General features: G+C 34.0%; 1 protein-coding gene across 1 annotated transcript; it reads right to left on the bottom strand.

Moving 5' to 3' along the window:
- Positions 1-2078: 2078 nt before the first annotated feature.
- On the bottom strand, positions 2079-22549 carry LOC118205383 (putative serine carboxypeptidase CPVL). Its single transcript, XM_035377669.2, has 3 exons — positions 22158-22549; positions 15458-15788; positions 2079-3380 (listed from the first exon to the last, which is right to left on the bottom strand). The coding sequence occupies exons 1-3, from the start codon at positions 22431-22433 to the stop codon at positions 2575-2577; spliced, it is 1413 nt and encodes a 470-aa protein (XP_035233560.1). The 5' UTR covers positions 22434-22549; the 3' UTR covers positions 2079-2574.
- Positions 22550-23984: the final 1435 nt, after the last annotated feature.

Here is a 23984-nt window from a genome sequence, read left to right as displayed (position 1 = left end):
TTTTAATGAAACTTAATAATATCTATAGTGTAGATGTTTAATGAAAACTGCTTAGTCACACGTATTTCATGTTTCTGAACATTTCATATTCTGAATTTAGGGCTGTACATTTAAATAAAATAAATGTTTCCTTAAACAGAAATAAAAATTTCTTAGATGAAAATGGTATTATTCAACAGCGAGTCTAAAAATATCCTATGCGTGCCAAATAAAAATGTTTCTGTTTATGTTTTAAACGAAATAAAAAGTTTTCTAGGTTCTGTGATTCAAATCTATCTTAATGTGAAGCTTAAATGGATTAATTCTAATGCAGTGCATAATTCGGATTAATTCAAGCGGATTAACTTGGACACAGGATAAATAGATTAATTTTGAAACATTTTGGAATGCCTTTGCTTTCATCTTTTACTTCGCGAATTTTTGTATTTGCCAAACCTAAATGTATTAATTGAATCTGCAAGGTAAAGATAAATATATTTATTTAAAAGGAAAGTTTTCATTCGGAGAAAAGAGGGAAACTGTTAAAAAAAAGTTTTTACAGAAGTTTTCAGAATTTTCACACTAGGTATTGAGTCGCGATTTATGAAAAAAAAAAAAAAAAAAAAAAAAAAAAAAAAAAAAAGATAAAATTCCACATATTTCCAAATACAAGCCGAGAGAAGTTAAGCTCCAAAATTCTTTCAGATCTGAAAATCCCCGTATTAGTCAATTTGAAATTGCAACTAAAAATATCTCTATTATTAAATAATGAAGAATCTGTATGCATGTGTATATGTACATTTCTTGCAATGTAGAAAAACGGTGGCACCTAGAGTCACCAAATTTTGAACACGCTTACTTCTCCATCCGAATATGTGCATCTCTAAGCTTGAATTTTGAATTTCGACTTGGCTTTTGTTTGTTCATATTTTGTGCGAAATAAATGAATTTTTGATTTACAAACTCATGGATTTAAAAGCGATGTGTTTCTGTTGCTCAAAATAGAAACTTTTTCTCTTCCGTGTACCAATGTGTTTATATATATCTTTTATGCCTTTGGAAAGTGTCAGATATTTATCTTTTAGATTTAAGCTGTCTATTACTAATAATAAACTAGGCATTTAAAAAAAGAAATGCAATATTTAATAATATTTTTTTGTACATTTAATCTGATTTATTTAAATTAAACTGCACTTAAATAATGATATAGCTAATTAAAACATTAAATGTTTTCAAGAAATTGCAATAGATGCACTCGTTAAAATCATTATACATTTCTTTTTATATAACTAGGCCAGACGGCTAGCTGCGCGAGATGATAGTAGCTCCAAAAGTACATGCTGGTGAGCAAAATTTAAGGCCAGACGGGTTTTCGAATGTATCCTCGTGCAGAAGTGTTCCGAACCATATCATAGAATCCTCAAAGATGTGAAAATACGGTAGCGAGCGAAACCATCCAGATTAAGAATCAAAAGGATAAATATGCACTTAACTGAAAAAGTAGCTCCTATCACAACTGGAGAGAAACGATAAACGTTCATGTGGACAGGCGCCTTGCAAGGAAGTTCCAGGGGATATGCTCGTCCTTGCCTGCAGTATAAGATTACATTGCCTGCCCATGCTGAGGACAATGTGGTCAAAAAGGTGTTGAGGCATCTCTGCTCGTTTCTCTTGTAGCGCAAATTGTTCAACAGATAAATCGTTGCTGGCGACATGTTGCCAGCAACGATTTATCTCTTGAATGCCAATAATCTCCCAAAAAAGTCCTACACGTGTACTGCGAAATTCAGGTGCGGTAAACTTGCTTGCCGAATAATAAATTCCGAATAAATTTTCGGAATGATCAAGCGCTCAAAATTTTCTTCTTCGCTAATTTTGCCCATGTATCAATAATAATACAAATTTGTTAACTAATAAGTTATTCGAAAGCTACGATTCAGTTACAGAAATTACAGCTGTTTCAATCTTTAGTTCTTTTAGAAGGTTTTAAGAAGTTCTATAAAGTAATGTGCCAAAAAATAATGATGATTGACCTTTTAATAAATATATAAAATAAATAATGAGGTAAACTAAAAAGATGGGTATTTTAAAAACGTTCTAAAAAACAGAAATTTTTTTTATTACACTTGAATTAATAAAAGCATAAGATAAAATTCAGTTTTTTACAGGAATACATAAAATAATTTAGCGGAAAAACTTTCATTTTGCTTAAAATTGTAAGCAGTTTGGATTAATCCAAATGGATTTGGATTTTTTTTTTAATAACACATCTCATTAAGGCAACACTTGTTTCCCGTTTTTTAACGACATTTCATTACGCATTTCATGCTGAATAAAAACACTCGCAAACACTTACTGAATAAAAACACTCGCAAACACTTACTGAATAAAAATACTTGCAAACACTTGCTGAATAAAAACACTCGCAAACACTTACTGAATAAAAACACTCGCAAACACTTACTGAATAAAAACACTTGCAAACACTTGCTGAATAAAAACACTTGAAAATATCTATTTTTTCTCAACAGTAACACTAATTCTTTACACAATCGTGTTCTTAAGTAATATTAATTGAGCAACATCAACAAAACTTTAAAGAAGAGTCTCGGAGTCATACGGTTTTCGAAGTAGGAAACGTGATATTAGGTCGAATGCTACTCTAGGTTGATCATATGGTACAACATGTCCAGCATTTCTAACCAATACTTCATAGAAATCCTTAACATTGTGAACATAACCTGCAATTTCATCACCATTGTCCAGCGTCCATATCACTCTTTCTGCATTCCTGTATTCATCTGCGTATTTCCAACGAATGCTGCTCAAGAAGTTGACAGTTAATGGATACGGAATAATAAGGTCCAACTGGCCATTGAAAAACAATACACGGTAGTTGTCCATGATGACTGCCACTTGGTGTTTCACCGATTTCATAATGTCTATCAGTAGGTACTTCTGTGCTATTTTCCCGTCCTGGAAAGTTAAGTTCCCCACATGGACAGCTTTTCGGAATTCGGGAAATACAACATACTTGCGAAATCGTTCGAAATCTTCCGGTGTTTCTGTCATAAGGAAATTATAATAAAATTTGTAGTCTGTGTAGTTCTTAAAGTAACTCTTATAGGGCAAAACATTCAGATCTATAATTAACTCGTCCATTTCAATAAGAGCTTCATAATATTCTTTTTTACGTATGTGTCTTACTATGGACTTTGATAATTTGCGCATCACAGAAGCTTGTTTGCGATCAACTAGACCCAATTGGTATAAGTAATCGCTATAATCCATCATTGTTTCCGGGTCACACATACCGTTTCCAACGGCTATTCCTTTCAAGTTAATCTTTGAAGAATTTTTGGCTTCATGAATTTTGTACGCCAAAGCCGGCACATATTTTCCTAAAGAAAGGAAATTAACATAGTTAGTAGGAATAAAATAGAAAACATGATCATAAAGAGCGATCAAACATTTATAATGACAGAAGCTCAAATTCTGTGAGGACAGTTGTACAGTAACTTTTCAATCTCCCTTGGAAAACAAGTCTTCATGACTTGCAGAGGGATAAACTTAAGTATCAACATAAGGGGGCATAGATGGATTCTTTGGACAAACAGAAACATGAATTTATTACATTACATCGGTTTCTGAGAATAAGAGCTAAGATAGCATAAGATTTCTGTAAAATAAGTATTATATGGAAGATATTGAAAGTATTTTTATTGAACTCTTTCTCTCAAAAAGACCATAAATAAAATTTTTCACATTTGCACCATTCACATTACAAGCAATAACCTTATAAATGGATATTATTACGTGACTGATACATTATTAAATACACGACAGAAACTGTACTGATATTCATTTTCAGTCCACATTCTGGAAAGTTCTCCTTTTGAGGTGGTCAAGATTATCAATTCTTTCATTGTAAAGTTCATTTCTCACAAAACCCGACATGAACATGTCTTATGGTGTAAGATTAAGATTTCATGTTGTCAATGGGAACAAAATATTTCTACCAACCCACTGTTCTAGAAATCAACGATTCAAATCCCTGTCACGTGATTTGCAAAGAAAGACTGTTCTTCACCTTGTGAAAAAAGGAACTGCGAATAAGAATCTTTCATTGCCATTCGCTCAGCTAAGATAGAACAAAATGTTTGTAACAGGTTAAAGTACTACATATTAAAGTTGATATTTGTTTCAACAATGAGAAAAGAACCAGTATTCTTGTTACTTATTAGGCCATACTAAAAACTGACTTCTGAAATGTCTCGGGTATTTTCATTTGTCATACAAGGATTTTCGCAATGATGGCTTATAAAAACACATGCTTATGATCATTTTCATGATGCGCAAAATCATTTTCTAGACTAAATCAAATAAAAGCATTTTGAACCCATTTTACATAGTCCATACTTTACAGAGATGTCATAAAACCCCACAATTCATTTTTGGAGAACTCTATGTAAACGTGAGTGATTTTATGATAGATGTAGGTGGATTTTCCACAGATGTAGTGCCCTATTTAATATGTCCAAAAGTTTTGATGAATATCCGTGAGCTATTTAAACGTCTAGAATTTTCTTTAATACAATATAGTATATAATTTATTATGCTTAAGGATTATTTTTACGTCTTACCGAAACATGTCTGGTAGAAAATGAAATGTTTTAACTTAAACTTGTTCATAAAAGATATGTATGTTAGAATTTAGATAGAAATTGCTTTCAACAGTAATTAGTCAGTCAGTTGAGTCAATTATGATAATCTGATTCTGACCACTGTCTTGAACGTCTAGCACTCAGATAGTTCATAATGCTCCAAATTAATTGATTTTTGAAGGAAACGAATACTATTTCAATGATTCATTCCATTAAATACTTAGTAAACAATATAACCGAATTTTTACATTCTTTATTTGTAATGTTCAACAAATATTGTTTTATTATAGGGAAGAGAAATATGATAATTTGATACTTAAAGCAAAGCAAAAGTTGCAACTTAAATTAAAGTTCATTTCATGAAGACGTTTTTTGTTAATAACTCAGTTCTAGTGGAAAAGGACTGACACACAGTCTTCAAGCGCCTAACAGAAGTTCATATTTAGTTCTTTCTTGATTCCTGTTTAGATTTCGGAGACCATATTTCTTATTTTAATTACCGAGATAATATATAACCTTTCTTATCAGTTTAACTCACCCCAGACTAAATCTCACAGTGTTATTATTTCGCATTAAAGAACAAGAAGCAACTTATATCAAAAAGAACAAATAAATAACTATTCCATAACTTATCATTACTAACCTTTTAACTCTTCTTTTTAATTTTAGTTCTTTTACTGAATGGAAATATTTTCTGCACGTAATGAATTAAATTTCCTCGATGCCTACAATATCCATCAAAATCTAATTTATAACTTTAATTCTAGCTGAGTATTTTTCTCAAAAGTACTTAAGAAACTTAATTCTAACATTTTTATCCTCCTATTTATGTTTCTCGGAAGATTAAGGTTTTTATTACCACTTATTTAATTTATTTCGTAAAATTAAATGGCATATTTCTAGTAAATGATGTAAAATATTTGTTACGCCATCCATTGCCCGCCGTAAGAGGGCGCTGTTTAATCTTGCTAGTTTTTCTGTATCATAGTATATGTTAGGGAGTAGGAATTAAATGTGTTATCCTGAAAGGTAGCGTCGATCTTTTGATGAGTGTGGAGTTCAATTTCTGCCCCCTTCACAAACGAGGTGAAAATTTTTTTGGTGTCAGGAAGTGGGGTGAGAATGTGATGGTAATAATGTGTATCATCGAATTTTGTGTGAAAAAATGGTGTGGCGATCGAAAGTGAAGGTGTTCCATTGTGTAGATTGTGGTGAGTAATTTTGGTTTGTTGTAATAATGTTTAGTGTTAAATTCTGTTTATTAGTGTTGTGTATTGAGGTGTTCCTACTTGATAATTTGAGTTGATTGTGTCTGTGTTGAGTTTGATTGTGTTCGTTTTTGTACTCATTGTGTTCTAGCTGTCAATTCAAGGTTGTATTTTTCTTTGAATTAAGATGAGTCTGAAGTCGCTTAAGTGATTAAAAAAAGACGAGTTGACGCTCTTCGCGGAGGAATTAGGATTAGTAATTCCGAGCGGGGCGAAAATTGTTACTTTGAAAACTTTAATAGAAAGTTCAGAAGTTTGTGCAAATGATGCTGAATTTGTGCAAAATGTTATTGATAATATTCTAGAGGAAAAAAAATACAAATTGAGAAACAAAAATAGGAAAACGAAATTAGATTAGAGTTAGAGAAAATAAAGCTTTCTCTAGACGTGGAATTAGCTTTAGCTAACACTAGAAAAGACGTGCTACAAAATCCAAATGTTGAGACGGACAACTCAAAACGAAATATGGAAAATTTAATTAAAAGTATAAAAACATTAACTATTTCTGTACCTACTAAAGCAGAATCCTTTAATCTCATTTTTCAATCAATTGAAAGGGCTTTTAGGACAAAACAAGTACCTGAAGATTTAAAAGCAGAAATTCTATTAAATATTTTGGGAGAGGAGGTCACTAATTTAATGGTATATGTAAAGGAAGAAGATATTAATAATTACGATAAACTAAAGTCCATGATTTTAAAGGAATTTCAACCAACCCCTCAAGAGTGCTTAAATCATTTTCGTTCTACGCAAAAATTGTCATATGAGAACTTTGTACAGTTTGCATCAAGGTTAAGTGCAAATTTTGAATATTATTGTCAGTTGAGAAATTTAAAAGATTTTAAATCGTTATGTGATCTTATGGTTTCGGATAAAATATTCAGTGAAATTGATCGTGAATTAAAAACCCATATAGCAGTTAAACAGGGAGAGACATGGTTCGAACCCCAAAGTTTAGGTCGTGAATGCGATATTTATTTGTCATCAAAAGGTAAACAAAAACCAGAATCCCTTTTTGCAAAATCATTTACAGGTAACGATAATAAAAGAGGCGATGCAAATAATGTTAATAAACTTCGTAATTATAATTACAAAAATATTTCTAATGTATATGTATCTGGAGCAAAAGATCAAACATGTATTTTGTGTAAAACTAATCAAAACCGCCCGTTACAAAATTGTCCTAATTTTAAAAGGCTTTCAGTAAATGAGCGGGTTGAAATTATTAAGCAAAATAACCTTTGTTTCAAATGTTTTTCTTCGCAGTGTAATGTGAAAATGTGTAGAGCCAAAAATTGTTTCTGTGGAAAAGCTCATCATTCTATGATTCATTTTTATAAACAAAATAAACCTGTTTCGAAAGTAGAGAACGGTGAGGCCGAACAAACTCAGTGCAATGCTTCAGTATCAAGGTCAAGCCGAATACATAAATCATCTGTGCTGTTACTCACGTGCAGTGTATACGTTAGCTCTGTTGATAAAACAAAATTGAATAAAATGACGCGCACATATGCGATAATGGCTCTGAAAGAAGCTGGTGTACGAAGGCCCTTGCCAATTGCTTAAAATTAAAATCAATTAGAAAGGAAAGGTTGTCAGTTTTTTCCTTTGGCTCAGCAAAGCCTACTGAGAAATTATACGAAGTAGCAGAATTAAAATTATCTAGTAGCGACAACCCTAATCAGTGTATTCAAATTGAAGTGCTAAGGTCCGATACTATTACAGCGGCATCTGTTTCTGTTCCAAATGAAGAAGTACAAAATATTATGCAGTCCCGCGGATTAGTCTTAGCCGACTGCTGTGACAGTGATATAACCATTGAGATATTAATTGGGGCAGATGAAGATGTTTTGGCAGATTATTGAAGCTTCAGCTTTCGAAAAAATAAACCAGGAAATTACTTGCGTGCCAACGATTTTCGGTTTTGCTTTACAGGGAAGTCAAGATGTTTACAAGCCAAATGTTAAGACTGCAGTTTCAGCGAATTTTTGTGTAACCGCTTCAGATGTTCAGATATTATGGGAGCTTGATGCTTTAGGAATTAAAGAAAAGGAAGAGTTAAATGTAGTTGATAAAGCGCTGATAGATGAATTTGAGAAAAATTTAAAATTCGTGAATGAGAGATATGAAACTGATTTATTATGGAAGTTTAGTTACGATGAATTAGGAAATAATTATTTTTTAGCTAGAAAGAGGTTTGATGAGTTAGTAAAGGATTTTTATAAAAATGATTGGGTTGCTAATGAGTATAGGGATATAATAAATGACCAAAAACAAAATGGAGTTATTGAGGAATGTGGTAGAGATGAGCATGAGTATTTTATGCCTCATAGAGCAGTTATTAGGGAAGATAAAGAAACAACTAAAGTTCGTATAGTCATTAACTGCAGTTCAAAATCTAAAGGTAATCTTTATTTAAACGATTGTTTGGAAACTAGCCCAAATTTAAATCCAAATATTCTTGATGCGATTCTAAAATTTCGTAATTCCAAAATAGCGTTTAATGGTGATATAATGAAGGCTTTCTTAATGATAAAAATTTCTGAAACAGATCTTGAAAGAGAAAAAAATTTTAAAATTTCTTTGGTATTCAGATAACCCTAGTGAAGAGCATAAAATTATGAGAATGAAAAGACTACCCTTTGGATGTAAAAGTTCCCCTTTCATTTTGAGTGCTACAATAAAGCATCATATAAAAAATATAAGGAAAGTAAACCGAAGTCATTTGAAATGTTAAATTCATCACTTTACGTCGACGATTTATATTATGGTGGAGACAGTGTGAGAGAATCATTTGAGTTGTATCGGATGCTGTATCAATATTAAAGAGTTGTGGATTTAATTTAAGGAAACTGAGGTCGAACAGTAGAGAATTAGAAAAATTGTGGATAGAAAATGGACTTAGTGACAGTGAGATAGTGGGAGTTCAACAACTGAAAGTCCTAGAGTTGAATTGGAATCCTGATAGAGATGGGTTTGTCGTTGGAGGTGAAGGGTTTGGTGGATTCGTGGAAAACGCTGCGACGCACTAAAAGATGTGTTTTACAGACAGCTGCAAAAATCTTTGATCCTATTGGTTTGATTGCGCCGTTTGTGATACGTATAATATTATTGTTACAGGAAATTTGAGAGAGAGCGTGTGATTGGGACAAAGAATTGCCGGAGGACTTGCAGCAAAAGTGGATAACGTGGTGCAAAGAAATTGAAAAATTGATAGACGTTACTATTCCGAGATATTGTTTTCTGGATTGTGAGAATGAGTAATCCGAAGTACATGTGTTTTGCGATGCTTCACCAAGTGCTTACGGAACTGTTGTTTATTTTAGATATTGTGAGAATAATGGGAATTACAGAGTATCTTTTATAATGTCGAAGAGTAGAGTGTCTCCGTTAAAGAAACTAACCCTGCCACGGTTGGGGCTAATGGGCATGGTAATAGGTGCTAGAGTGGGAAATTACCTTAAAAGTGTTTTTAAGGATAAAATTGGAAGAATAGTGTTTTGGAGTGATTCTTGTATTGCGTTGCATTGGGTGAAGGGAAGTGCGAAGAGATGGAAACAGTTCGTTGCCAACCGGGTTGTGGAAATTCAGGAAAGTCCAAGTGATTGGCATTATTGTCCGTCGGACGATAATCCCGCAGATTTGTTTACTAGAGGAATCTCGGCTGAGAAGTTGGTACTTAATAAAAAATTGTGGTCAGGTCCAATTTGGCTTCGAAAAAGTTTTGAGAGTTGGCCTAAACATTGGGTTAGAGGGTTACCAAATGTAGACAGTGCGGAAATACTAAGAGAGCAAAAAAATTCTGTCAGATGTTTTGTAGTTCAGTTGGAATTAGTTGAGCAGTTTTGGAACAAATTTTCAGTTTGGAGTAAGTTGCAGAGAGTTGTTGCTTGGTGTTTAAGGTTTATAAGAAATGTGAGGGGGAATAGGATTTTGGCTCCTCTCTTAGAAACAAGTGAACTAAAAGAAGCGCATGGTATTCTAATCAAACTAGTCCAAAGAACTGAGTATAAAAAGGAAATAGCTACTTTAGAGAAAGCGAGAGTGTTAAAGAAAAGTTCTTTAATTTCTCTAAATCCGTTCTTAGACGACAGTGGCATACTACGTGTAAGAGGACGTTTAAGAAATGCCAGCTTACCAGACTCTGTGAAACATCAAATAATATTGCCTAAGAATCATCCTGTTACAAAATTGTTAGTGACATTTTATCACCTTAATTATATGCACGGAGGAGTACAATTAGTTAACTCTGCGATGAAACAAAAGTATTGGATTATAGGAGCAAAAACTGCCATACGCAGAGAAATAAGAAAGTGCGTTATCTGCACCAGATTTTGCTCTGAGTTTTCGAAACAAATGATGGCTGATTTACCTTCTGCGAGAGTGAATCCCGGAAGACCATTTCTTAAATGCGGAACTGACTTTTCAGAACCATTCTTGATCAGCCCTAGACGTGGTAGAGGAGTTAAATCACTGAAAATGTACGTATGTGTGTTTGTATGCTTTGCAACGAAAGCCGTCCATTTAGAACTTGTCAGTGACCTTAGTGCTCAGGCATGCATTGCAGCTCTGAAACGATTCATAGGACGACGAGGAAAGCCTTCTGAAATATTCAGTGATTGTGGAACGAACTTTATCGGTGCAAAGAATTACTTAAAAGCGTGTACGATGGAGGCACTTGGTACTTACTTGACCAACGAAGGCGTTAAATGGACAATCAGGGTTCGTAGCGGTCCTTACAAGTGCTTATAAGTCCTTATATTTTAAAATAAAATATAAAGGCCCTTATAGGTGCTTACTTTTTCTTTAAAGCCCTTATTTTTTTGTTTTTAGTGCTTATTTTTTGCTTTTAGTGCTTTTTTTTAAAATCCTTTGTTTTTAATGAACGCGCATTTTTTCCCCGTACCAAAGCCGAAACTAAATAAACAACTTTTCTTTCTTATATGCCACGTCAGATGGTGAATCATACTCCCGGAAATCGCTTTTCCCCCCTTTCTCTGCATTATCGTAACCTATGGTGCGCGCGAGAATTCCTCCCACCGAAATACTAATTTCTATCAAGATTTTAATAATTTGCATTCTCGTTCTGCTTGGTCAGTTCATATTCGTGTTTATTATGATCGTTATGCTTATATTATGAGTATATGTATGAATATTTATAATAGTATAGTTGCAGTAACTGCTGAAGTATAGATAAACTTCCAAAAATGGGTGTGTTTTTACACAGATTAGCTTTCTAAGGAATAATTTCGGAATGGCTTAAATAAAAGGAAAGTAATCGAATAGTCAAAATAATTTCATTTTCTTTGCCAATACATTATACAGTACGGAGGTTGGGAGTTTCTCCGCAAAATCTCTGATATTGAAGCAGCGGACTTTTTTTGGTCACTGTCCAATCTGGATTGAATAGGACTAAATGTTTTTGCGGTCTACCCAACCCAAGCGAAGATTGATTCTATTCCGGAAATTTAATACAGTCTGTTGAAAATTAGAATCAGAAACACCCCAGATTAGTAAGTCTCTTTCTTTTCCTTTATTTAGTTCTTTTTTCTCCGAATACCGGCAGGTGTTGATTCCGATTGCGTAATATCCCATATGGAAGAATTACGCCGCACGTATTGCGCAATAACGTTTGCGGTATTTTGCATTGATAATTAATTTTGATGTTCAGTCTGAGATTTGTTTATGCACACTTAAAAGAGTTTTAATGTGCTTTCTAAGCCGAATATTTCTCAGTTCCGTTGGTTTTTATATGATGCACATATCGAAATGTCAAAATAATTTATTTAGCTTAAATTTGAATCTAAAGAACAGCTACAATCTCCCCCACTCCTCTTTTTCCAGTTACTATCCGGAATATTCGGGAATTTCGAGTATGCGGGTTAGTTAAGCTTTTACTGTTAAAGGATGACTGAATGAAGCAATTTCCTGTCTTCTGATTTCAGAAATGTGCCTCTTTATTACTTAAATTACTTTGCTTGGGATATATGTTAAGGGAAAACTGTTATGCAATGAAAATTTAGAAAATGTTCAGAATTTTGATTTAAGTTAAATTATTTAAATATTAATATGAGTGGAAAAATAAATTGTATTTATTATTAGGTGCCAAACGAATACAATTAAAATGGCTTATTATTATTTATTTTCTATATTTTCAACTGAAATATCATCATTAAATTTTGTAATATAGTTTATTATTGCATAGTTTTTTCTCTCATTGTAAACTAATTCTGTAAATTGAACTGTCATTTAAAATAAAAAAAAAAGTTAATTGTTTTCCATTGTTGAGGTAATGCTCATTCTCTTAATAAATATTGCATAGCTCATATTTTAAATTACAAGGCTAATTTTTCTTTAAAGGTTATGCAGTTGTGTATAATGTAATTAGACAGGTGCTTATTTTTTCCTTAAAATGTGCTTGAAAAGTGCTTATAGGTGCTTACTTTTTCAACTAAAATGTGGCTATGAACCCTGGACAATGAATGTTCCATCAGCCCCTCATTTTGGAGGCCTATGGGAGGCTGCCGTTAAATCCATGAAGTTTCACATGAGACGTGTTATAGGATCGCAGATACTCTCACAAGAAGAATTTTCAACGTGTCTAGTGGAGATTGAAGCCATATTTAACTCCCGTCCTTTAGTGGCTGCTTCTGAGGACCCAAATGATTTTTCTGTCATTACACTGGGTCACTTTATTATCGGTTCTTAGTTAAAAAGTGTTCCTGAGCCTGATGTAACAAATGAGAAAATTCCCATCCGTGAACGGTGGAAATTAGTCACACAGATTTCCCAATCGTTTTGGAAATCGTGGTCAAAAGACTACTTAACTCAGTTGCAAGTGCGCAACAAGTGGAAACTTCCCAGTGCCGATTTACGTGTGAATGACTTGGTGTGAATCAAGGATGAGAACTTGCCGCCACTTAAGTGGAAGATCGCAAAAGTAATTTGCACTTATAAGGGAACTGAGCGAAGAGTAAGGTCAGTCAACTTAAGAACTGCGTCGGGTGAAATGAAAAGACCAATACATAAACTGGTCAGACTTCCTATAAATGACTGATTGAATTATTTCTTTCCATGTTTTATAATTATATTTACAGTTTGTTTAATTTTTATGTGTTGCATTATATTTCAGTTTATATTTCTAGCTGAGCTGATGACGGGGTCATGGGGGCTCAGTGTGTTACGCCATCCATTGATCGCCGTAAGAGGGCGCTGTTTAATCTTGCTAGTTTTTCTGTATCATAGTATATGTTAGGGAGTAGGAATTAAATGTGTTGTCCTGAAAGGTAGCGTCGATCTTTTGATGAGTGTGGAGTTCAATTTCTGCCCCCTTCACAAACGAGGTGAACAATATTATTTATCCTTGAAGTAAAGCAGCAAATGCCAGAGTCACTCAAAAAAATACCGAGGTTTTTTTTTTTTTCGGGGGGGGGATAAAAACCAGTAGCTCTCGCAAAATAAAAAAATTCGCAAAATATCCTTCGAATAATACGGACATGAAAATGTCATGAATAATTTGAAAAAGAAAACCTGTAGCTAAATCAATCATTAGTCAGTCCTCGTTATTGCGTTTTGTAGATATCTCAGCAGAACTTCAAAATACCAACTAGATATGTGGATCAGTTATAACAGAAAAGAATGATTCTAATTCATTACATTCTTACCGCCATACGCCATATAATTTCAAATAATAATGCACATTGCAATACGACAAACGAAATACAATAAGAAATATGACGTGAACTCATTAAACAACCCATAAATTGGTATGATATATCTGAAAATAGCAATGAGTGCTTTCGTTGTAGGTGGTAGAACCGTCTTAGTCCATGATATTCATTTCACTAGGCACCAGCTGCTCATCCGTAGGTCTCTTATTGCCAATGGAACTCGGTAGTTCTGCAAGAGAGGAGTAGCATGTTGTAATCCATTTTTTAAGGAGGGGGGCAAAAGGACTTTGTGTGAATGGTATTCATAAAGAAAATTTTCTTGTTTATGGAAAGAAGTGTTTGTCGAGTAAAGCAGTGCACAGGTGGGTCGAGAAATTTTCTCAAGGTCCGCTCCGTACCTTGCGATGAAAACCGAAGTAGGCGTACTATTCAGATTAAGAGATAATCGAAAGTGCAGAAGGTAGAGTAAAGGATTAAAGAAATGTATTGTACATTATAACAATGACAACAGTATTAACCTGTTTGGTCCATTAAAAGGAACTTTGTTTGGAACTATCTGCCTAAAATGAGGGATGCCTTCAGAGAGGACTTTCCAAGGGAAACTGACTTGTATACACATTATATGTGGAAAAAATCACGAAAACGCCCATGCAGCCAGCCCGTTCTCCAGGATTCGAACCCCGGAACGAACTACCAGTTTTCATCGACTTTTACCGCTCAACCGCTGGTGAGCCTAAGGAATTTTGGAGACAAACGTTTTGCAAATGAAAACAATGTTCAAGATGCACATGAAAACAAGTCCTAATGCGGCTGAGACAGCAACCGTAAGAAATTTATGAAGCTGGTATTCGTAAGGGCAGGTGTATAAGTAGTTATGGAGATTGTATTGAGAAATAAAAATAGTTTTAGAGTGAGTGCTGCATTAGGTTATCTGGTAATTGCCTTTTGTGACTTGCTTTTTGACTTCTTCTTCGTACATTTACAATAACATGAGCATTAAACTATAAACTAAATATTTTAAATTCATTCGTTTAAAAAAATATTTAGTTATTTGGACAGATAATAAATACTTAGTGGTTCGTAAATGATTTTTTTGAACATTGCAAAAGCTATCTTTATGGAAGCTAACATAGGTTTAACAATTTTATCGCTCAGCCGTTGCGTTCTTGCATGTAAGTCGTAACGCCTTATACTCCTCGGAGTCCCACCAGCGTCCGAGAAGTAAAAGCCTCTGACCACTGGTATTCCGATCCTTGGCTCTAGTTTCGGCGAATGGGCTAGCTGCATGGCCGTTTTCCTGATTTTCCCCATGTGTAACGTCGATACAAGCCAGTTTCCCTTAAAGAGTCTTCCCCGGAGCATACCTCCCTTTCCGTGCAGTGTCTCATGGAGAAGCATGTAATAAATTAAATAAATAAATAAATACTCCTTGCAACCTGCAAGTCGGAAACCACAATTTTGGATTAAGACTCTGGTGGGCTCTAGACAGAATTTAAATTCCTGCCCCATTTATGCAAGCTACTTTAAAAAGATAATGTAAATCATAGAACAGAATACAAACAAGAAAACAGAAATGCACAGGAAAATAGAAGCACAAGAAAACAGAAATGCACAGGAAAATAGAAGCACAAGAAAACAGAAGGAATTCTTCCATTCTTACTTAGTATACTCACAAATAGAGGCCAAACAAATGAAAGTGATATCGGCCTTTAAGGAACATGAAATAGACGTTATGCATATTTTAGACGAACATCAATGGCCCAGTAAGACATTTTTATATTTCTGTATCATTTATCTTCTGCAAGCCCAAAATAAAATTATACATCAACATAAGTCTGGATCATATAGGAAGAAAAATAATGAAAGACATAGTTACCTCCATAAGACTCCCCAGCAATGTAGAATTCATTTCTTTGATATTCACGAAAGATAGCGAAAAACTGTAACAAGAACTCGTACATATCGGTGGCCATTTCTTCCTCATTGGTGACATAACCTTTGTCATCTTCAGTAAAGCTGAAACCTGTTCCAGCGGGATTATCGACGTAAATAACTTGGAAGCTTTGTGTCCAAGCATACTCACGCAATCCAAGTGTCATATTAGGATGTACAAGATAGGGACCATGCTCGGTGAACAAACCAAACAGGCCGGTAAGTCCGGGTCCACCTTGCAACCACAGCAAAATTGGTGCTCGCTTATCTCCATTCTGCAACGAAAGAACATAGTACTTAACTTTACATGAGAGATAAACAAAGAAAAATCCCTTTGAAGTACACTACCAGCCCCTTATTAAAATCACCTCCATTCGATACGTATTTGAGTTCACAAATCGGGTGAGTTTGATAAACGGCGACTTATGCTGTAAACCGTGATATCAGTTTTAAACTTTTCAAATAAAATAATAGCTAACAACTGCTCTATTAATGATTCCTAAAATAATAATCAAAAACTAATATAAACATTAAATTATTTTTTAATCTTATAAATTTTACAAAAATATTTTTAAATCTTGATAAAGTTTTATCTTTTGCAAACAACTCTTCTCTCTGTATTTGTTTCATATTGTTAAACAATAGTTTTTCAATTACATTCTCAATTTTGCAAAACTGCGGATAGCGTTTTTTATCAGCATCTTTCAAATTCAAGAGTCTTCTTAGAATTTGCAGTGCTTCTCTAGATTCCATTGATGATGACGTGTCATTCGCAATCACTTTCTGAACTTCTTTTAACACAGCGTTCCATACATAGTCACATTTTTACGCATTGTCTAATATTGACGTAAACTAACACATATTCTAAAAATGAACCATCATAACGTCCCTCACTGATGTCTAAAAAATTAATCTATAGCTTGCAATTCCTTTGAGGCTTCTTCTACATAAAAACCACAGTTTTTAAAACAGTTTTAAGTTATTTTGAGAAATTAAACCCTTGCATTGGCTGTAATATATGCATGGCTTTTAGCAGGAATATCGACTTAACCTACTTCCTTCGAAGTGCTTACATTTTCATAAAATTATATTCTATTCGCCATTTACTGGACATCTTTTCTGTAGTGACATTTGAAATTTTTATGGGTCCCTCAAATTAAAGGTTAAATGTTAAAAATTGTATTTCCAGAAAGAGATACTAATGTTTTCAGAAGAAGATCAGAAATGTGTCTGCTGCACAGTTGCCTAATTAGTAAAGCTATTTTCTCATCTTTCAGTTTGCTGTCCTATTTCAAATGAAAGCCAGTAAAAATGCAGTGTCATAAAGTCCTTGAAGAACTTCAACAGCTTTTGTTTGGAAAATGAACAACTTACAGCTTTGTTACTGGTCACATTTTTCCACAAGCAAGGTTCAAACAGTTTGGGATAAGTAGCATAAGTTACACATCTTGGAAATGCGGCAAAATGAAATCTGGTTGACTCGCGTCCATTTGAAGAAAATTTAATTAATCAAACTATCGACACAAACTCTGGCTCTGATTGCTTGTTCAATGAAGACAGTCTAGTAATGCAGTAACTCACACCAAACGTTTACTTTAGAGGTGCCCAGCTCCAACTTCTTTCTCACATGAGGATCTTCGGATCACCATATCCTCACTTTATGTGCATATTAAAACAAAACAAACTGTTGGGAGAAAACTTTGATATAAGCGTAATAAAACAGCAAAAATATACTGCACTTTTCCTAATAGGGTTCTCACAATAATAGGCTAAATTTGTTTAGGGTCTTTGAGGAAGCCTGTATTGCCACCTGGAGTTTTTTCTGCGATGGCAAGTAAATTCTTGCTCCTTTCAAACATCGATGTTGTCTGCTTTTGTCAATAACTTGTGTTGTTTTCTTAATTGTGGGGTCAATATTACACATCAATGACACAGTAACTCATTCCTTCAATTTATTAAACAAACTGCTATTTCACTTTGAAATACTGATGTGTGTTTTGGTAATGTTCTGCAACGCAGCCTAGTTTCATCTGTATTACAAATATCCCGTGGTTTATATTCACTTAAAGGTCCAAGTAAAACAGCTTTTATCTAATTATCAGCTACATGATAATCAACTTCTTCACTCTTACCATGCAGTTTCCGATGAAAAAAGTTAAGATTTCTTTTTTTAGTGAGCCATATGTCACTTATATAAAATTCTCTCTTAGCGTTTAGCGAATTACAGAAAAAAATCTCTAGCAATAGAAACATTCTTTAGCGTTACAGTTTAAAATTGTTCTAGAAAAGCATTTTAAATGTCAAAAATGTCTTTTCATAGCTTCCTTCAGATATGTGCATTTTTTATTAGTTCTTCATCAGTTTTTCGACGTATTTTCTCCCTCCTTTCCAGCATGCTTTCGTGGTGTAACTGGAAGCATACTCGACGCGTATTCAAGAGGTCCAGCGTTCGAGTCCCAGCGAGGGCAATGTATATTTTTCACGCTTTCTGCTTAATAGAAACTCTATAAATTGAGCTTACAACAAGTTAAAAGAATGCTTCTTTCATTGATTTATGCAGTTTTGAAACTCAAGTTTCTTGCTAGCAGAGACTACATTTCGTCTGTCAAGTCGATTTGCTATTTCATAACTGCAAAAATAGCCAATGCTATGCTTTTTTTCTTAAAAATAGCCAATGCTATGCTTTTTAAGCGGCGAGTACAGTTTACAGATACCACTTTCTTTCCATTCAAAGTCTGTTAATACATGGTAATGCGTAGAAACGTTTAATGAAATTTTTAACATTGAGTGAATATAATTTTCCTGTCCCAAAGGAAAAATTTTAATTGTGAAAATCTTTAAAGATAGGATACAGAAATTTAACTTCCACATTCTATCAACTGGTATTTGAGAAGGAACTCTCTGCTCTAGATGACTGTTTTTGTTAACCTTCAGATAATGAAATTCTACCAGTCTGAAATACAGCGCGTACAAAGAACTTAGAAAACACTGCGTCTCATATGCGTAGGGAATGGAATGTAGGAAAATTTCGATCAAATCTGTTTTATTGAAGCACTACGTACTTGAGCGATAAAGCCCTGGTCCATAATACGCGTGAGTTGTACTGTTGTGACTTATCTCACTTGTCTGACAGTAAAATCAGAACTAGCCCACGAACTTCATCCTGGCAAGGACAGCAAGATTGCTCCTGTCGTTGGCAAGCCTTGAGCACCATACGGGTGACAGTATGAATTCGCTCATTCCGACCCCTCCGGACAAGTCCAACGATCTCTCATCCCTCTTCCTCTAACCACAACCTCTCGAGAGGACTTTCGGCTCGCGCATATTTAGAGTGCCCCTATGCCGCCCAGAACATTATACAAACATTACGGTTTTTTCCGGGATTCTAATCGGCCTTTAGGTACCGACGTAGGCTTTCCTAACTATTATACCGTCTGGGTAGTCCTTAATACTTTACGATATTGAACTACGTTAAGCTTTGATAGGAAGGGGTAAGATATTCTGGAGCTGATGTATCAGTTCCAATCCTGAGTTTAATAAGCGGTGGAAGCGTGTTTAATAAACGGCGGTTTTTCTATTGTTTATTGTATTTTTTTAGTCTTGGAAATTTGAGCGTAATAAGTTTCTGAGTTTATGAATCAGTCAGTTAAATAAGCGGCGAGTACAGTGTATTTACCTTATTAAAGATTGTGAACAGCTCTTTATTTCTTTTTTCACATAATCTAGTCTTTCCATTTTCGAGTGACGCTATATTATATTACCTTTACCACGGTCATGTAAGATCTTTGGTGCTGGATTGTGGTATGGCGTAAAATTTCCCAAACTACGTGAATGATAAATGCAGTGTAGCGTAATATAACTTCAGCAGAAAGTTCATTTAAAGGCGTTCTAACCTCAATAAAATAGAGCTGTAACTTATTATGATGGACGCACATTAGATTACACATTAGATTGCACATTAGATGATATATATAAATTACGTATGACATTGCATTATTATTATGTTTATTACACATTGATAGTATGATAGTAAAAATATTAATTAAATTAACATATCTATACAAATAAATAATGCCTTTAATTTACATTTTAAAAATAACAAATACTAAAGATAAATATTGATTAGATAATTAATTTAATAAGATTTTAATTAGATTAATTAGATAAGATATTAATGAGATATTAAAATTTACATTTTAATAAATTAAAATTGTACATTGTTAAATGATTTAGCTCCTTGAACAACAATATAATACTAATAATTTATATCTTTATTTCATTGATGCTAAAAAAGTCTTTGGAGGAATTTTTACAAAGCCTTAACCTTTACATTACGTAATGCTATGTTACCAAATATTTATCACGCATGTAGCTTAGCAATTTTTGCTTTTGTCCGAAACCTGAGACCTTTATGTCCCATACGATTTGATAAACACCTCTTTCAAAGTATTGCCTTTTTCCATGATATTAGATCTTTACTCTATATTTCAAATTATACTTTAAAAACCAGACCAATCTTAAAGCAATTGACGTTGTTCCTAATAATTTAAATCTTTATGATAATTTGATAATCTAACTGATATAATTTAAATACTTAATTTTGAATAAAATTGCATGGAAACTATTAACCGCATTACTGTGCTTAATGAAAGCTATTTCTATTGCCAAATTTTCTTTAGAATCTGAAGCTTTTGACTGTAATTTTTACGTTATTTATTTATTTATCTGAGGCATCTGCATCTTCCTTTAGCACATCTTATATCTAGATATGATTCAACACTGATACATTTACTCACAAAATATTAAAAATTAACTTGGGGTATTCTAAAATGTTGACTTTTTAATTCACAAGAATATGTGATGTTACCGCTCTGGAAAGTGTAGGAGTTTGTTATTCAATTAAAAGTATACTTTGTACTAAGCTGAAATGCTTTTAATAATGCTGCACGACTTTTGATTGACGTAATACACCATGGAATGCAAGAACTTAAAAGTTATCTATTAGAAGAATTTCTAAAATTAATAATTTTTGATAGAATACATTACGAGCACCTTTTTTTACTATTAAAATACGTTTCACATTTAAAGAATGAAGCAGTGTAAAAAGTTAGTTAAAAAAATGGAATTGACGACTTAGATGGAGTTCATTAATTTAGTATTATTTATGTCCATCGTTTTGTTTAAGCTAATTTCTTTTAACTATAACAATATCTAAACTAGTTCTGCATAACCTGAAGTATATATATATATATATATATAAGCCACAATAAATAACCATAAAAATAAAAAGGCACAGTTATTAATTCTCTGTTTCCCATTGACTCCTAAAGAAATACAAGAGTAATATAAACAAAACCATTATTCTTTCCGTTTTAAAGTGTATTCTTGTTTTGAATGCTGATTTAATTTTCGGAAGCAAATGAACTTATTCAGTATATTAAAAGGCTTAAGAAGCGTTGTAAATTCTTAATAGCATTTTTTGTTAAATAATATAGGTTATTTCTCTACCCTGTGCAATTTTTGACCGCTTTTTGATTAACTATGATTTTAGGTTAACCTGGCGTTTCCAGGGTTACTCGAAAGTCGACGGCACTTTTCTGATTTCCTAGATGCTGTTCGAATGGTAGAAAAACCTTGAAAACAAATCACACAATAAACGATTATAAATTATTTATCTATAGTAGGTTTCAGATATAGAAATAATCAGTAAAGGCTGCCCTGACTGGTACAGTAATTAACGCTCTTGGCTGCCTTAACTATCTTAACTTGGAACATGGCTTTGAATCCCGGAGAAGGCTTGGATATTTGTAAGTGGGTACAACAGGGGTTCTCAGCCAGGAGAGAATTTTATAGTTTCAGGAGGGGGATTCAGACAGCTTTTTATTTACCAGTTAAGAATTTAGTTTTATTTTATGAATATACAGTGTTTTATATTGCGTGTACACCGATGATTGTCTCTGTACTTACGTATTATCCTGTCGACCGTTGGCGGAAATTTCGGCAACGGCCGCCAATCGCCTGTCGTTACTGTGGAATTCCAAAAGAACTGGTCATCTATAATTGACGCTAAATCGAGCTACTTGGCCGGTCGAAGGAATAACGCATAAGCACTCTTTTTTTTTTCTTACAAATTCGTATGTTTTTTTTCATAAATATTGTTCGGCATCGAAATCGTTTATCATCATTTACAGGCGATGGAGAGTGATTTTATGTAATTTCTGGAAATTTGTTTTTTCGTAATCTAAAAAGTCCTGCCAAAATTTAGGCAACAGTTTTGATTTCGAATGGGAATGGGATTTCTCTGCAATGTATTTCTGTGGAAATTCTAACAGGAAGTAGCATAAAAATGATTTTAAAATAAAATCAATCTAATAATTACTATAGAGATTAAAACATATCAGAAATAAATACGAACTCATTTGAAAACTGATATTTATGCAATTTTAGAAAACGCCCTAATATTTGAATTCTCAAAAAATCATAGGGCATTAAAATTAAATCATATTAAGAATATAATATCGTATTAATATCATATTGAATAAATGAAATGAAAATGAATTCTCTGCGCGTCATTTTATTGGTTCTCTGATCTAAATCTATTTAATATTCATATATTTGCTACACAGAAAATTTCATATACTTACCATAGCCGGAAAGAACCAGAAAAAGAGATTGGTGTTATATCTCTTATTAACAGTTAAAAATCCACTATAACTGATAACTGGTGGCGCAAGCGGCAAATGGCTTACTCTGCTGAGAAGTCGAGCTTTCGCAATTTCGCCAGATTCGATGAAAGGAGTCAAGAAAAGTGGATTTCCCGATTCCGAGCAATGAGAAGACGGCATCATAATAGATTCGCATATTGAAAAAATCCAAACTGAAAGCAGAATAATACCGAATTTTAAGACCTTAGATCCCATTCTTCCGTTTGCACCGCTCCAGTTCAAGACGAGTATGAAAGGGCCTTGAGAGGCTAACGAAAAATGTTTCTCTTCTGGTTTTAACCTTGACTGGGAAACTCACGCGGACTGAGGGAGTAATTCTACCTCTCTTTATTCTCTGTTGCCTAGATTAACCTTATTTATATGTAAGTGAAGTTGCTGCGTCATCCAATTGATAGTAACGAAGATAAATGTCATTACTATCAACTGAATTGGAAGTCAAATGATGCGAAGAAAAGTATAACGACTTTTTTTAACAAATCCAAGAGATGAAACAGAATTTTGTTTTAATATTTGTAAATTTTTTTAAATATTAGTCTAAGTGCTGCATTCAAATACAGTTAAACTCCTAATATCTGACAAACTGGAATCGCGGATCTGTGTGACTTCCTACTATTCGGTTAACTGCTTTTTCTTTAACACCCCGAACTGAAAAAAAAAGTCTTGAGAAGTTTATTATTTTCACTTTATACGGAATTATTTCATCAAATGCGTACGTACTCTCATGGTGCATGTGATATCTGCAGGTATCCGAGTGGAAGATCCGTGGTTCAAAAATACTCAATTTCGTCTCTTTCCCATGTCACCATTTAAATAGGAAAGGGGTGGTATAAGGGATTTTTCTCATCGCTCCATGCGTGCTGTAATGGTGTAAGTGGTTACCACGTCTAACAAGCAAATTTTGAATCCCGACAACGTGGTTTGAACCCTGACGAGGTACATTGCTTTACATTACTTGCGCTCCGACACATTTAATGATTTCTACAGTTGGCGCTAGAACTTTCTATGTCTCTCATTAGTCGCCCAGGTGGAAAGGGATGAATAAACAAAATCTGAGCCCCCCCCGTGCGTACTTTCATGCTCTAAGTGGCCAGTTCTTTCCGTTAGCAAATGGAAGATCTGTGCTTCGAATGCTGGAGAGGGCAGGATTGTTTTTTCACACTTCTTGATCCGAAGAATATTGAATACTGTAATACACTCATGTCCAAAGTTATCTTTACATACCCAAAAATGATGATATTCAATGAAATATCGAATCAATGTGATCCGTATTTGCAGGGAATGTGTGAAAACCAAGCCTAATTAGCATTATCCAATCAAAAGTAATCAAACGGTTTGTGATATGCAAATCTAGGCGTTACGTCATCCAAGGGTGAATCAAGCGCTTTGCGCAAACTGAATATTTGAGTGAATTTCTGCAACATAGCGTTTGATTTCAGTGTGTAGGGACTCAAAGCGGTTTGTTATGGCTTCGAAGTATCATTTGGAAGAATCTGTAAAGTGGCGAATTATCGGCCGTTTAGAAGCAGGGCAGTCAATCGTGGAAACAGCCACATGTCTGAATATTTCAAGACAGACAGTCTCTAAGCTATGAAAACAGTTTCAAAATGATGGAAATGTTGTAAGGTGGCCTGGACAAGGTCGGAAACGAATGACAACTGCTTCTGAAGATCGGTATCTGGCATTAACTGCCCGTCGTAACAGAAAGGCTACTGCTCGCCAGTTAAGTTCAGAGCTTGCAGCCGCCAC

This window comes from Stegodyphus dumicola, chromosome 3 (assembly GCF_044657685.1).
Source record: "Stegodyphus dumicola isolate Sdum_Otavi_A_Nest chromosome 3, ASM4465768v1".
NCBI lineage: Eukaryota > Metazoa > Arthropoda > Arachnida > Araneae > Eresidae > Stegodyphus > Stegodyphus dumicola.
This window is presented reverse-complemented; position numbering and strand designations above follow the sequence as displayed.

What these genes read in the sequence shown, in the direction of transcription:
- LOC118205383 (XM_035377669.2), bottom strand. Translation starts at nt 22,433, where the DNA reads ATGGGATCTAAGGTCTTAAAATTCGGTATTATTCTGCTTTCAGTTTGG. An exon ending in TCTGGTTCTTTCCGGCTATG is followed by an intron (nt 15,789 to 22,157) that starts GTAAGTATATGA and finishes CTTTCGTTGCAG; the next exon opens with AATGGAGATAAGCGAGCACC. An exon ending in TGCTGGGGAGTCTTATGGAG is followed by an intron (nt 3,381 to 15,457) that starts GTAACTATGTCT and finishes TCCTTTCTTTAG; the next exon opens with GAAAATATGTGCCGGCTTTG.